This window comes from Puntigrus tetrazona, chromosome 6 (genome assembly GCF_018831695.1).
Source record: "Puntigrus tetrazona isolate hp1 chromosome 6, ASM1883169v1, whole genome shotgun sequence".
In the NCBI taxonomy this organism is placed as follows: domain Eukaryota; kingdom Metazoa; phylum Chordata; class Actinopteri; order Cypriniformes; family Cyprinidae; genus Puntigrus; species Puntigrus tetrazona.
The window spans coordinates 3,695,101-3,710,945 of NC_056704.1; the positions used below are offsets into that span (position 1 = coordinate 3,695,101).

The following is a 15,845-nucleotide window of genomic DNA, read 5'->3' on the forward strand; positions in this document are numbered from 1 at the left end:
CTTATTGCTCTACAGATCCACAAATATATTATACTGAAATCAAGCTGCCAAAACAGTTTGGCTCATATTTTATCTCAGTATGATGTGATAGTGTAATGAAAGACCTGCAGAAGATCAACACCTGCTTCTACACCATTGCCTCTTTAGCCCAGTCCAACAATGTAGTAGGAGGCGAGTAAAAACGAAAGAGACGCAAACACAGGATTGAGATGCATCAGAGGATTACAAGATGCTGTATGCCAAATTGTGAAAAAAAGAAAAAAAAAATTATATTGCTTTCCTTGTGATCTCAACACAATTGTTGGCTACACTGGATGCAATAAAGTGACTGTTGGAAATATTCTTAATGTACGTTGAGAAGCATTGCATCACTCTGCATCCAGACAGAATCACAGATTATAATGGTTTCTATATTGTCTTAAGATGTGTTGTGTTAAGCTGCTCGTGCCTGGTGTGACACAAGGAGTGGATGGACTGTATTGTTAAGTTTAAGTTCGCGTCAATAAGGGCACGGTCGCACCACAATGATGACGACGCTTTCCCCCGTTCACACAGGTTTGCAAAAAATGCAAAAAAACACAAAAATACAAAAAAATAATAATTTTGTATTATGCAAACCCGGTCATTAGGTGGCGATATCACTTTGTGAAGAAACACTATGCTCTTAAGCAAATATGTGTTCCTTTAAGGTCATTGAACAATGATCCACGAAATATTTGTGTGCGTTATCAAATTATTTTTGCAGTTACTTCCAAAATATTTAGTTTTTTTCATCTTGCTAACATTATAGGTGTACCTCAGAAAACATTATAGTGAATTCCAATTCATGATCCCATTAAGAAAAATAAGATTTTCTATATTAAATAATGTTACAATGCAAAAACTATTTTGAATTGTCCTATTTATGAATAAATATGAAAAATATACATAGACATAGACACCCCTCTTTATGCTCTTTTTGCATTGCTATACTTAAGTTAAAATAAATAATGAACTAAGATAAAATAAAATAAATTAAAATAACACAAATAAAGTATAACTATAATATCATACAAGCTCACATCACTAAAATAATTTCATGTAATTTCATATCTCATAGACTAGATAGATGAGGCAAGAAAAGCACACACAGCTTTGCCCAAATTAAACCTCAGGTGCCTCTCAGCACACTGAAGGAGCCTCAGGTGTCCCAGTGCACACTGATTTCATCTCCACGTGAAGAAAGACAAGATGGTGAGCATTTTTCACCTTCTGCTCTCATTTGCACAGATGAGGAATGTGTGTGTGTGTGTGTGTGTGTGTGTGCAGAGTGCATAAAAATACTCAAAAGTGAAGAAAGCCTCTCTGATGTTTGAATCTGTGGTATCTCACCATCTGTTTCTGTGATGTTGGGTGAGATAGACATTAATTCACCCTCCCTCTGATAATGAATCATTTGATACCGCTGGGAAATCTGTATTATTTCCTGGCTAAAGCTGAATCGAGACTCTTGTGTTGACCTCATCTATCTTCTGTTCACTGCACTGCATCCCACTGTAGACATCTGACCTTGTTAATGTCACTTATACTGGGACTGACCTAAATAAGAAAGACATCATGTCTGACCCTGACATCCAAAGCAAGAGACAGAGCAGGCCTAAAACATGCCCTGTACAGAAACGCTTCTAGCCACGCTACCATTCAAAAGTTTGAGGTCAGTTTTTTTTTTTAAAGAAATTATTACTTTTATTAAGAAAGGATGCATTGAATGAATCAAAAGTCACAGTAATACAAACTGTTCAATTGAAGTTTTTTTTTTAAATTGATTAAAGAATCCTGATAAATATCTTGGTTAAAATTTTGGTTTCCACAACAATGTTAAGCAGCACAGCATTTATAATAATAAGACATTTTCTTGAGAATAAAATTAACATATTAGAATTATTTCAGAGGGATCATGTGATACTGGAATGATGGATGCTAAAAAAATACAGAATTTGTTATCCCAGGTATAAAAATTACATTATAAACTTTTTTTAAATGTTTTATTTATACACAATATTACTGTTTTTACTGTATTTTTGATTGAATGCAGCCTTGGTGAGCGAAAGAGATAAACCTTTTACAGAAAGTTAAACCACTTAAGGTAGGGTCACAGTAGTAATATTTTTGTGGGGAAAAAAATGATCAGTCTATTGTAAAGTTTAGCGACGCCTCGAGAACTGCTGGCAAAGCTCATTAGCTCATTTTCAAAAAGGTCAAAAAGGAGAAATTATACAACCAACCAGCACACAGAAACCTTTCACCTGCACAAGAAATTCCTGACTGCATGGATTCCTAATAAAATGACTGAAATTGCATCCACAAAATTGGCTGAACTTGATATGCTCTGTTCGATTTCTCCCTTTATACAATGAATCAATCCAAAATGGTTTTAACTAGTTTCAGTAACTGGTTAATCTGGTTCTCTTTTTTTTTCTTGGCAAGTAAACCTATCTGACCAACAGACCAACCAACCACAGCCAGCATTAAAGTGCTAACTAACATTAGATACAGCATAGCTGGTCACTTAAAGTGTTGAACCATTTGTCATTTTCTTTAAGTTAATGACAATTCTCAATTATAGAATACAATGTAGAATGCACTAAAGAGTGAGTCTGCAATGATGATATGAAATCATAATCTGCTACTCTTAATTTATAGCTATATACTGCATGTAACAATACTTAAGTCAATTTAGATTTTTCCTAAGAAAAAGTTCCTCGCTGGTTCTATCCAGATTGTTAACAATTGAGATGCACAAGATCACATTAAGTCACATTCACATTCAAACACACTCATTAACGATCCCGCACGCCGACACAATGACGTACACACACGTGTGGCACCTCGGAGAAGTGTGAGTTTATGAATGGCGGTGGAACTCTTACGGTGACGGTGGGGATGGCGGTGACCAGAGAATACACCAGCACCGGAGGAGCTTTGCTGTCATCTTCAGGTCCTGGATACGGCTTGGAGAAGGCTTTATCGAAGCAGAAGAATCCTTGAACGTGCACCGGGAACGTGTCCGTATACTCAAAGTAGTAAGCCAGGAGGACCGTTCCTGCCATGATCACCAGCTGGAAATAGAACATGATTCCAGTTTAGAATAGAAAATCCGTTTTAACACGCAGACGGTGGCGTTCTGGAATAAAACACAAGCTGCAGTCTGATTCTTCGGCTGAGTGAAGGAATAAACAGAAGAAAATAAAAAAGACAATTCTCTCTCCCCCCCCCGTGAGAGAAGTGACAGAAGATTTTGTGGCGTGAATGAGTGAAAGCAGCATGAAAGGATGCTGAGAGAACGGCTAGAATCTCTTCAGCTGTGCCTATCTATAGAAATATACAAAGACAGGCATGGAAGACACAAATAAAGAAAGAGAGGCATTTTATGGAAAAGAAAACAAGCAAATGAGAATGATCAAGGGAGAGAAGAAAAACAGGGGAGGAGGAAAAGAGATGGTAATGTAGTAGAGAGCGAGAGAGAGAGAGAGAGAGAGAAAGAGAGAGAGGACTGGAGGGATGAGAGAGAGAGAGAGAGAGAGAGAGAGAGGGAGAGAGAGGGAGGGGGGGAGGGGGGCGTGTGCATCTGTGCTCACAGCGGGAGAGGAAATGGGTACATCGCTACAAGTATAACATGCAGTTCTTTCAGATTTTTACGCAGCAAAGATAAATAGCATGCCATTTATTACAAAAATGGATGGAATGGCACTTTCACAAAATAGGGTTCAAATAGGACCTGAAACTCAAAAAAAAAAAAAAAAAGAAAGGTTTTCTTTCCCACAAGCGGTTGGTGAAATTGTCAGAAAATGCCGACCGACAACCGTAAATATTATGTTATCCATGCATACAGTATGCTTTTGTTTATTAGTTTGCAATTTGTAGTTTGCAGTTTCACACACTGCATTCTTAAAAAATGTATTCAAAATGCCAAGGCAGAATGCAGCTCAGTATGGCTCAGTTTGGAGCCAAAAGTTTACATTTTACAAACTATTTTTCAGTTTTTCGTACAATAACTAACGCAACAGAGTTTATTCTAATCTAATAGTTAAAAATACCGTATTTTGTGCCTCTAAAAGACAAATATCCTAGACCTTCACAAATAAATCAGAATTCCTTGTGACACCTTTTAGCATTCTTAAGTCTGATCGGTGAGAAAAAAAAAATAGATGTGAAAAGTAGTTGCACACATATAGGTGCACCTGCACAATGCAATTAGATCCATAACCCTTTTATGTCAGTGTTTCCACTAATGTCCCATGAAGCATTACCAGCCTATACTGTAGTCCAGCAGTTCAGAGACTGATCAAATGGTTCTCTCCTCATTACTATGTTCCAATACTCATTATTAAAGCCAAAGTTCTCTCCATTCTTTAACCATTTTAAGTTAAAACAAATAGATAATAGACAGATTTTGTAATTCATTTGCTAAACACCTCTACCACAAAATATTTTTCAGTAAACGCTCAGAAGCCCTGCATCTGAACAGTGTTACAGATATAATAAACAAGAAATTGTACATAAATATTATATGATAGCCTGAGCACATGTAAGGCAAAAGATTTGATAAATCTATAAATAAAATAACAAAAATCTATTCTGAATATCAGCCTCCATTCATTACCAGTACACTGTATTAAAAATTTTTATTCATATTGAAATGGCAATGCTATGCTTTCACAGTTTGTTCAACGCATTTATGATGCGACATTTCCCCCTTTAAAAAATAATGTTTGTGGCTTCTAACATCACATTGTAATTTTGCCTACATTTGTGAACCCTAGTAAGTGATGGCCTTTATTAGCATTTTGCTCACGCAAATAAGCTTTTGCGAAGCTGTGGAATTGTGGAAATCACTACAGCGATCCAATTTAACAGACAGACACAGTGTTCTGTGACAGAGAAAGAATATTAACTATGAACAATGGGGTGCGCTGGGAATAAATTTACTTGCTAAACCTGTTATTAAGACATTTCTGAATTAATCAGCGACCCTCATAACATTCAACTGCAAAAACCTAATGATAAAAGTTTGACCGCTAATCTATATATTTGGAGGGGGTTTGAAGAAACGCATCACTCTCTGGTGGTCCCTCAGTATCTTTCTACGGAGCTTACAATCCCTGGTCTGAAATGATATATATAAACGTTAGAAATATTCCATCACAAAAACACCTTCAACAATAACGACCCAGCAGAGACTCAGAAGAACATTTCAGATCTCAAGATGTTCTACATGGGTTTTTTTTTTTTCACCCAAAGCCTAAGTAAACTTATCCAGAGAACTAGTTTCACTACTGGTCTTGGTTGAGAAGATAATTCTATTCAAATTCTATCATCTAGTGGTTAAGTTTGTGATAAACAATTCTGAAAACCAAGCAGCTCTTGTATAAACGGTTGCCTACGTATTGCTTCATACTTCTTGTACTCCAGAAAGATATTTTCTGCTGACTGCTTCTGTCTCCTCCCGCTGTGCGTGCTTTCATGTTATTTCTAGCTCCTATCCCACATGAACATGAACATGAGTTTTCGACTCTCGCTCATCTAAAAGCTATCAACAGAGTTCTGCACCAAGCTTCAGTCTGCTTTGGAAATCCTCACAGTGCTTGCTAACCTTTTTTTTTGTCAGAGGTAACTCAACAACCGCCTTTCATGAACATCAAACAAGAAACGGCTTTTACCAACATGATACTTGACATCACTTAACGGTTTCAGTTATTATAAAGACACACGATGTTGTTCGTCACGAGCCGACTCACATTGCTGGCCAACCACGGAGAACTGTTCTTGAGAAACCGATTTGATTCGAATCCTTCCTGGTATGAAAGCGGCCACCTCAAAACAAACCCTGCTGGCTGATTTCCACGCAGTCATGCAATCTAAAGATTCTACTGCTGGCTAATATAAGATAAAACCTCATTTGTATTCTTTCACACGCAGTCCTGTGTCACAAGGGGTATAAATGATGCTTTCCGAAGTAGGTTACAGCTAACAATTTTAATGGCTTCATCTAACAGTTAATCAAATGAAATAATTCAATCTTGACACAAGGCTTTGAATAATAATTCACTCATGCCTCATATCCTGTGTTGATTACAGTATTCTGAACACAAACAGTCTGATACAGTTTCAGTGTGGAATTAAGATAATCCTCATTCAAACGTAACCCAGAGAAATCCTCTCTAAACTGGTTTGGAATAAATCTGGTATACATAGAATTAAACTGCTAAAAGCTTTATAGTTTTTCAACAAATTCCGTCTACAAATCCTAATATATACTATAAGGGTTTTAATCATAAGGATGGATTAAGATGATCAAAAGTGACAGTAAAGACATTTACATTGTCACAAAAATCCCAAAAATACTGTTTTGAATGAAAATAAACGTATTATAGTTTCTTAATCAGCATTAATGTTCTCAACATTGATAAAAACAACAAATCAGTATATATTAGAATGATTTGTGAAGGATCATGTTACATTTTAAGGAACAAATTATATTTTAAAATATATTAGTGATGTTAAACTGCAGTTATATTTCACTGTATTAATATTTTACTGTATTTGCGATCAAATAAGCATAGCTTTGTCGAGCAAAAGACAATCCTTAACTGTGTTGTTGGCTGTGTAATGTTCAAATTGCATTTATGCAAAATTATCAAAAGCATCTGTAAGAGAAAAGTAAGTTCACTGCATGCGTTTGAAAGGCAATGAAAGCAAATTCATTCAACAACAATGCCTAAGATTAAAGACAATAGTCTGAATCTTTAACTATAATGTGGATGTCTGCAATTAAAGTGCACTCGGAATAATGCTCGAGTCAAAATGAATGAATCGCACAATGCACAGTGACCTGGCAGGAGAGACAGAATTGAGTTCATTATCATTTTTAACAGATGTGCTAATTGCGAGCAGAAGGCATGTGTGCTTGTTTAGCATTGCTGGAGAATAAAGGTCACACATTCACATAATCCGCAGGAAAACAGGACAGATGAACAAGTCAAATGAACCTAACATTGTCAGATGAAACAATTATAAATGCATCCGAGAAACAAGGCCGGTTTTGACACATCTTGGGCGAGTGTTGCTTATGTCATAAATACAGTTCCCAGTTTATTCGTTGAGAGAAATATGTCACAGACGTGTTTGATGACACATGGGACTAAAAGGCGGACCCACTTTCTTGGCCTCATTTCTCAGAGCTAGTCCATTGCTTAGTCAGTTTTTAGTCTTTCTGAATTTTTAACTGCTGTGCCAGCGAATAAAACTTCAGCCGTCATGCTAGTTCTGCCACTCAGTCAAAAACTGACAGGATGGTGACAGAGGGGAAAGAAAATCTCTTTGGTTAACTCTCGCCGTTAGCAGTTTTTCACAGGAAACCGGAAAAAAAACATCTTAAACCATCCTAGGGTGGTTAACTAGTTTCAGTTCAGCTGGGGAGAAGATAAAACCACCTTAAACCTCTTAAAACCAGCAGAAACTCAAAGAATTTTAGAATTTTAGTTTGCTTTGTGTGCAGCGGGGTGATCTTGCATCTTTACTGTTAAAGAGTGTACATTTAGTAATTTAACAGTTTTCCTTACAAATGACAGTAAACAATCGTGATTGAAAACAATATATATATATATATATATATATATATATATATATATATATATATATATATATATATATATATATATATATATATATATATATATATTATATTGCTGCTTATTAGTCTAATCTAAAAAAACAGCTAGGGAGCTTTCAAACCAGAACAATAGAATAATTGTGCCCTCTGCTGTTCATATACAGGACTGCATTTCAAAGGTAGTACACAAAATTGATGTACCTGGCACAGATATTTTGATTCTTTATACTTCATCCAATACTCTTTCTTTCATCAATATTTCTTTAATCAGAAAACAAAATCATGGTGGTCTTGTCTTATCAGGCAACTTGCTCAATCACACAAAGTTTTAAACAGTGTGTGTGTGTGTGTGTGTGTGTGCGTGTGTGCGTGTGAGCGCACACAAACATATCCCCTACACAACGGATTTATCAAATGCTTTTATGCAGAATGATGGAAATAAATGCTTTAGCACCACATGCAAAACCATGGTGAACAGATGGCAAGCATGTAATACAAAAAGTTGTGTGTTTTATTTATAGAAGTGCAGAATTGAAAAACTTTGTTCAGGAGTGGATCATTCCTATTACTTTCATTCCCCCTGTTCCTAGGAAACCCAAAGAACCACTAGCTGAGAAGTAAACTACATCTTTTCTTTAGCATGCATTAGGCTTTTTACAGTAGTGAAGCAAGCAATTTTCACCTGGGGAAATTACATTACCGTATTAAGTGCAGAAATGACTGCAGTATTCTTTATTTAGTGCAGGCTACATAACATTCTGAGTTACATTTTCACAACTTGTTGATTGTAATCCATTTTTCTGTAGATGAAAAAATAAAGCGGCAAAGCTACTGAAGGTGTGGGATTATAAAACTGGCTCAGTGAAGCTCATGTAGGGTGTTCGATGTTGCCCACACGCGGTTAAAATTACTCATTTGAGATTATTAAAAAACTAACTAAGTCTGCATAACTCAGAGAAAATTTTTTTTTTTGAATAGAACTCTTGTATTTGATTTTGAGTTTGTTTTAGCAAGTTACCAAATCGATGTGGAAATGAGAATTCATGAATGCACGTCTACCAGTTCTTTTTCTACCAGTTTTCTGCACGCAAGAGAATTAGTTAGTTAAGGTTTTATTATTACAAAAAGTAGAAAACAAAAGACCTACTTTAGAACAGAAAAAACAACATTTTTTTTGTGCAAACTGCTCCAATTCCACCAGCTCATTTTTCCCCAGCAAGCCAAATTCATTATTCATGGTTAGACATTCCTTGATGTCACAGATTTAACTTTTTTTTTTTTCTTTTTACATTGTACAAACATATTACCGTTACGTTTTTCTACTTGGATACATTTTCTCAAAAGATCATCTCTTGAAGTTACATTTTTTTCGTGCGACACATTGCATTCGACTTCGCTCTTGTGATTGGGCTGCAAAGAGCTAAGACAAATTGTGATCAAAGTAATGATCCTTCCTCTTGGCGAACACTTCCATGTGTTCCTCCCACTTCTGCTGTTCAGTGGAAATTCAGAATTAGTCTCTTATCTTTGGTCTTATCTAATCTCCAGCAACACACTCGCTGAACGCCAACACGGGAACGAGCTATCTCCTCTGGGGGGAGTTCAAAAACTGAACCCTAACGAAACATGTCTAACAGATTACAAGAATGCTGGGTGGTGGCAGCTCATGAGGTGAGCAGCTTGGGGATTAATCCAAGAGAACGAACCGGAGAACCAATCTATCTCCAATGCAATTAATAAAAAAAATTATATTTGAAAAAAAAGTACTTTAAGTTGCTCTGGAAGTGTAAATATTACAGTGCAAACACGATGTTTTGAAGTAGTAAATAAATATATGAGAAAATCTTTCCGCCCTCAAACGTCATGTTTAACTTAATGTGTGTCTTTGTGAAATGTAAAAAATAATTCTAAATGAAAATTGTTTCTACATCAGGGTTATTATTGTCAGCAAAAATGCAAAAAACTATAAGATCAAGTAATAAAATGTTACAAACAAACTATAAAATCTAAATGTAACGATCAGCGATTTATAACTCTTCCAGGCCATATGTATTCATTACATTATATTATAAATGTATTGCATTAATTAATGTTTTCACTTTATGCTGCATACATTGCAAAACCATTCAAATACTTTTCTTACGAGTCTCGTTATCTTATTATTAGGACTCATTATCTTCCTTTTTTTCATCACAAATGTAGTCAACCCTAGTAATGTCACAGACCCTGCATTAGAATACAAATGAAGCGTTAGATTAAGGTCAATATGATTGAAAACATTTTATTCTTATGAAATGACATTAGTGTTAGTTCACCCCAAAATGAAAATGCTGTCATCAATTATGTCAAGATTGACGTTTACCGATGTTTTTTGGACCTGAGAACATTTGAGTTGTGTTGCTGTCTATGAAAGGTCGGGTAGTTTTCATTTTGGGGTCAACTAACCCTTTAAACCCTTTAAGTATGTTAAGTATGCTAAATGTTCATTTGAACCCTTTTAAGTATGTTAATTGCCATAAATCAACAGCGAAGTCATTTTCTAAACGGAAATTTGGAAAGGAAACGAACTGCAGAAGAAACAGATCAGTATTCATCGATGTTCAACAAAGCCAGCCCAGCTTGGACTGAAGAAAGTTGTTTAACTCACACCAAGTGTTCACTGATACAACCTGTCAGTGCTCAGAGATCCTCCAACTTTTAATGTGCAGATAACACATGTCCCACTGTGATGAGACGAAGCGCGAAATGAAACCGAGCTGGAGCAGCATCAAGAAACGGGGAAAGAAAAATGCCTGAGACAATTTTACCAAATGCAACTGATAATGAGATGCAAATGTAGAACAAAGGATTATGGGCCACAAGGGAGAGCTGGATTCCAGCAGAGAGCGCTGCTTTGCTACATGAAAGCGTGCCGGAGACACCGAGGAGGCTGTACGGGGCTGGATACCTCCAACCTCTGGCTGTGTTTGAACACTAGCTTACTACTGACTGTGCACTCCATGAAACGTTATTATACTTTATTATCAAATGACCTCCTGGTCTAGTTAGCGACCTAAATGCATTCAAAAATCAAATTTTCTGTAACAATGATTTCAATTCGGTGTTAACTTCTGATCCCATAATGAGTCAAAATAGGATTACAGCAGTAATGAACTAACTCAGCATGCTCACTGCATACTGAAGAAATAATAGGAGCAAACTTAGTATGCTATTGTCTTTTTGTGGATCCAGAGTTCATTAAGTAAATCTGAAATATATAGAAAAATATGTGATAACAATACTGCAATAAATAATGCCCAGCTATGTTCTAATACTGTTGGGAATTTACTTTTAAATGGTCCAGGAACATTGTAACAATGAGAACACTTTAGCACAGGGACCAATTCTCACAATAAATAGTTGTTTATTAGCATAATAACATATTTATTACCACTTACAAAGCATTTACCCTGCATGGCTATATGCTACATCCCTAATCCTACCTAAACTTAACACCTTCCTTACTAATAATTTATAAGCGTTATAAAATTAGTAATTTTTTTTAAGGCAAAGAAATAATTGCTGGTTTGTTAATAGTGAGAACCGGACCATAAAGGGACCATACGATGGTATTTTAAAGATTATTATTTTGTGTATTTGGCATAAAAGAACATGTTGACATGCTTTAATGTTCAAAAACACATTATTTTACAAACACTGTACATTATTGTAGTCTCTCGTCTCTTTTAAGCACGTCATTTTTTATAAAGCCCCTCCTTCCGACAAATACAGCCTGCTCTGAATGGCCAGCTGACCCAGTGCATTGTGATTGGCTGATCACCACAAGCATGTGTCGGAAATTGAATGCCTCTTTCCATAATATAAATATAAAGCATATATAGTATACATAAGTCGGTGACAGTGATGATGCAAATAAGAAAGCTGACTCCACTGTGATGTGACCCTGTCTCTCTCTCTCTCTCACACACACACACACACATATGACGTGTCAATAGCAAATACAGTACTAAAACTATTAACTACATATACTTAAAGCCTATGATTCAGAAGCACCATACTGTCATAGCAAAGTCAGAACTGACCCATTTTTTTAAATAGCCTCTGCACATCCTTGTGCTCTCCTAGGTCCACAAAGCAGTCGTCCAGAAAATGCGTTGCACAAATTCGAACTGGGTTGTGCTGTTCTGTTGTAAGTAATGTTGACGATTCCTAACTGCATCTACTTTCGGAAGATGAAATAAAGTGCTTTTGCTTTAGCATTGAAACACACAGCATCTCCTGACATGGCTGCATGTGACGTAGACATGTGGGGGTTTTCATGAGGCATTTTAGCCTGGTCTGAATCAGCCTTCTCTTTTAGATAGAATAAATCATTTTATGGGAGACTTTAAGCTTTGTATCTGCAGATCTTATACATGCACAAACAGCTACCGTGCATGCCACACTAAAAAGGAAAACAAGATCGTTTTTAATGAATATTCTGTTAATGTTACTGCAAGAACGTTTAAAAAAAGCTCAATATAATAAAGGATTACATGGCTTAAAAAAAATTTAACAACCATTTCTTTCTCAGATGTATAGAATCACTATAGAAGTCTGGCCACCTGTAAACAAAACCTTGCTCCTCTGTGGAAACTGTAGAGCAGCACACGTTTCAATTGTATTTTTGAAACTGAATTTAGTGTGAAATTTGCAGATGGTCTGTGCATGGACTGTGGGTGGTCTGTGGACGTGCTGGCTGATGCTGAGACTACAAGAGCTCCAATCTCAGACGCTGTCTGGGAGACTTCTCACCATGCATTAAGTGATCCAAGTCGAAAAGTCAGATGATCATCTGCGAAATGGCAGGTGTAGAGTTTATACTTTTAAAAAAACACTCCAGCCATTTCCTTGAGGCCTATTGAATTTATTTCTCAGCTGCTTCTTTAGGATAGTGGTTGTCGAAAGATGGATTATTAACCAAAAATGGATCACAGGTGTGTCCTGAAAACCTTGAAGAAAACTACGGAATGCAAGATTAAAATTAATACTCATTTTTAGAGAGGATAAACCGGGTTTGTGTTTAGAACCAAAAATGGCTGAAATCCAACAAATGTCAGTTTACTCCTTGAGTTAACATCATGTTAACAAAAAAAGCCTGCCGTTCCGAGTTTGATGTTCTTTCTTCCATTGAACATAAAAAAAGATCTTCCCAAAATAACAGTGAACCCTACTAACTATTTCAAATGCAAAAAGCACTAAAATGTCTTTATTTTTTGCTCCGCAGAAGAAAGAAATTGTGCCACACTAATTTGAAAGTTTCAATTTAATGATAACTTTAATAACAATAACACTGATATGCCGGGTCCACTGCTTGATGTCTAATGAAGCAAAACCATTTTGGAACCAACCAAATGTGGATGCAAATGTGTCTTTAATGTATGTTTATGCGTACAGTTGGTTACGCTGGAAAGCCTGTAAATAATGAAGTCCCATCAAAGTTCTATGGAAAGCTGATGCAAATGTTTTTGGCTGGAATCATTGCCTCTGCACTGGGCCTAGAGCGACTGAAGCAATCAGGCGCTGTGTACACTAACGCTGCTCATTAGCAGGATTAATTAAGAGCGCTTTTGAGGGTATTTGCCTCCGAGACCTATAGGAGCCAATGAGGACTCCGGAATAAAGGGAAGCGGGAAGCGAACATCACAGATGAGTAAAGAGGTCACGGAGCTATGCCAGCCTGACAGTATGCTGTGACTGAGTTCAAAGGATGACGGTACTGTTCATGCTAATCTTAAGTGACTCATGCGTCGCAGTCAGGTATGCAGCCTAACTCTAATGTGTTCGGTTCTGGAAGTATTTATTAGAGCTGCCAGTCAGGGGAGAAGAGTTTCAGGTACAGTTTAATGTATTTCCGCTCCGCAGATTATTGAAAATGGCAGAGCGTGTCTCAGGTGGAGTGTTCAAAAAAAAAAACATAAAACCTCTTTCTTACAGAGGAGCGCTGAACACTTTAAAAAAGTGTTTTGTGAATTCAGTGTCATCACTCAAAAGCTGCAGCACAAACGAAAGAAATTCTGTCATTATTTACTCACCTGCATTTCCAGGTGTCTGTTCAAACCTGTATTCTGTGCAGTGTCTCCGTGAAATACGTGAGGATAATTCTGACGAACCTTCATGGAGATACTTGCTACGGAATTCTCATTTTTGGGTTAATTATTACTTAAGTAATCTTTCTTTAAATAGCCCCATGGTGGATTCTCATGCCTTTATACAGACACAACCAACTTGGAGAGTTACTATAGTATTTCATAAGCTACAAAGACAAGATTAAATCTCAAATAAAAAGCTGAAGATGACCCAAGAGGATATACAATCCCTTTGAAGACTGTGAAAGCTTAAATTCCTTTTAGTTCCACTAGAGGGCAGAGAATGATGTTCAAGATAATAAATGTAAATATGTAAGCCTATGGATGAGCGGAACGAGAACCGAACAACTTCAAATCCAGTGTATGGATACTGTAACTCACCTCTACGAACAGGAAGCATGGCACTATATATTTGCTCCTCTTAACTCCGCCCCTTCCCACAATCCTCCTTCTGTCCATTTCTTCTGTCTTCGGTATATCAATCAGACACCTAGAACAGAGTAGCGAGTAGATGAGTTTACCAGTTTAATGTCCCAGACGACCTCTGTAGTTCCATTAAGCCACATTGTTTGCATTGTTAAAACACACACACGTTTGTTTTTGTGAATTGACGTAATGGTTTTAATACTTTACAAACTGTATGTGCTATTGTCCTACAACTAAACCTACCCCTTACAAGAAACTACAGCTATTTTTAGATTTTCAAAAAAACTCTATGATTTAGAAGTGTTTTGAAAATCTGGAGACATGAGGTCACATTCTCCTTGTAATACCTATGTCTTACCCATGTCATTATACAAATTTGTGCCCTCATGTGTCACAAAAACGCACACACAAACAAACAAGCAAGTCTTAGTGATGTATCTTATGTCATTTTATAAAATGAGGTGCTATAATGCTAATGGGTTTTGGCTCACAAAAGTGTGTAACCCCTGCAGCACTCTATATGGAATAAATCAAATGCCTTATTATGCTTTATTACAAACCACAAATGTTAAAGGTCACACGGTTTTGGTGAAGTTGGGGGAAAAAGTAATCCACTGTAGATGTTTTAAACTAAAACTACTACAAACCTGGAAAAATAGAAACATGGCACCCATAGGGCAATAAAATCTATGATTCTTGATGCATTTACTCATATACAGAATTTTTTGCTTTTGCATAAATATAGTATGGGACAGTATGTTAAAAAAAAGAAAAAACATTTTTTGCCAACTGCACTTTTGTGGAAAACAGTTTCAGAGAGACATGGCTTAATTAATAAACGAAATAAAAAAAAAAAAGTTTAAATAATAATAAAAAAAAACTAAATGAAAAAATCCATGCATTTGTTAAGATATGCATAAAAAAACGTACATTTAACATAACACATTTCCCTCAGCTCAGTGTTTCCTGCACATCTAGTCTTTGTATTCACACACACACACACTTTATTTTAGGGTGTCATAACTAGTTGCGTATTACCATGCATATTACTAGAAAATTAGCAACTTACTAGTAGTAATTAAACGCATATTAATACTTTATTCTACATGACGTTATCCCACATCCCTAATCCCTAATCCTACCCAATACCTAAACTTAATAACTACCTTACTAAAAATTAATGAACAGAAAATTAGGAATTTTTTAAAGTAAATATTGTAGTTAATAGTGAATAAGTGCACACTATTCTAGTGTTCTAAAAATGATAGCACAATCTGTGCAGTTTAATTCAACAACAAATGACTTCTATGAATCAGTTCCTTTAATGAATCATTCAAAAAGATTTACTGAAATCCCCAAAACAGTCAGAACTGCTGCTCAGTCAACATGACTCACTGTGAGATCCATGTCAATGCATCATTACTTCAGTAAAGCCATTAAGCTCTACTTGCTGTGCCACCAGGAAACCAAGATTAGACTCTTTCTTTATGTCTAGAACTCAAAATCACGTTTTGTTCAGGGTTATTCTGACTTTTATGTTGGTTATGCGGTGTTTGTGATATGACTATCCAGTGTGAAAAAAAAAGGAAACGTAAAAAGAACAAAAGTATCTCCTTTTGGCGAGTCTCAAGAATGATGGG

At 36.2% G+C, this 15,845-nt stretch overlaps 1 protein-coding gene across 7 annotated transcripts in view; it reads right to left on the reverse strand.

The window, feature by feature from the left end:
- Window positions 1–15,845, reverse strand: part of plppr2b (phospholipid phosphatase related 2b) — a 44,464-nt gene that overhangs the window by 18,391 nt on the left and 10,228 nt on the right. For 5 of the 7 annotated variants that reach the window (XM_043242609.1, XM_043242608.1, XM_043242614.1 and 2 more), the window contains exons 2-3: window positions 14,161–14,269; window positions 2,910–3,098 (exon numbers count right to left, since the gene is read on the reverse strand). In XM_043242609.1, the coding sequence (XP_043098544.1) occupies window positions 2,910–3,098; window positions 14,161–14,238 (267 nt within the window). In that variant the 5' untranslated portion in view covers window positions 14,239–14,269. Of the gene's footprint in view, window positions 1–2,909; window positions 3,491–14,160; window positions 14,270–15,845 lie in introns of those variants that run through there. The other 2 variants (XM_043242613.1, XM_043242615.1) reach the window with 1 other exon arrangement.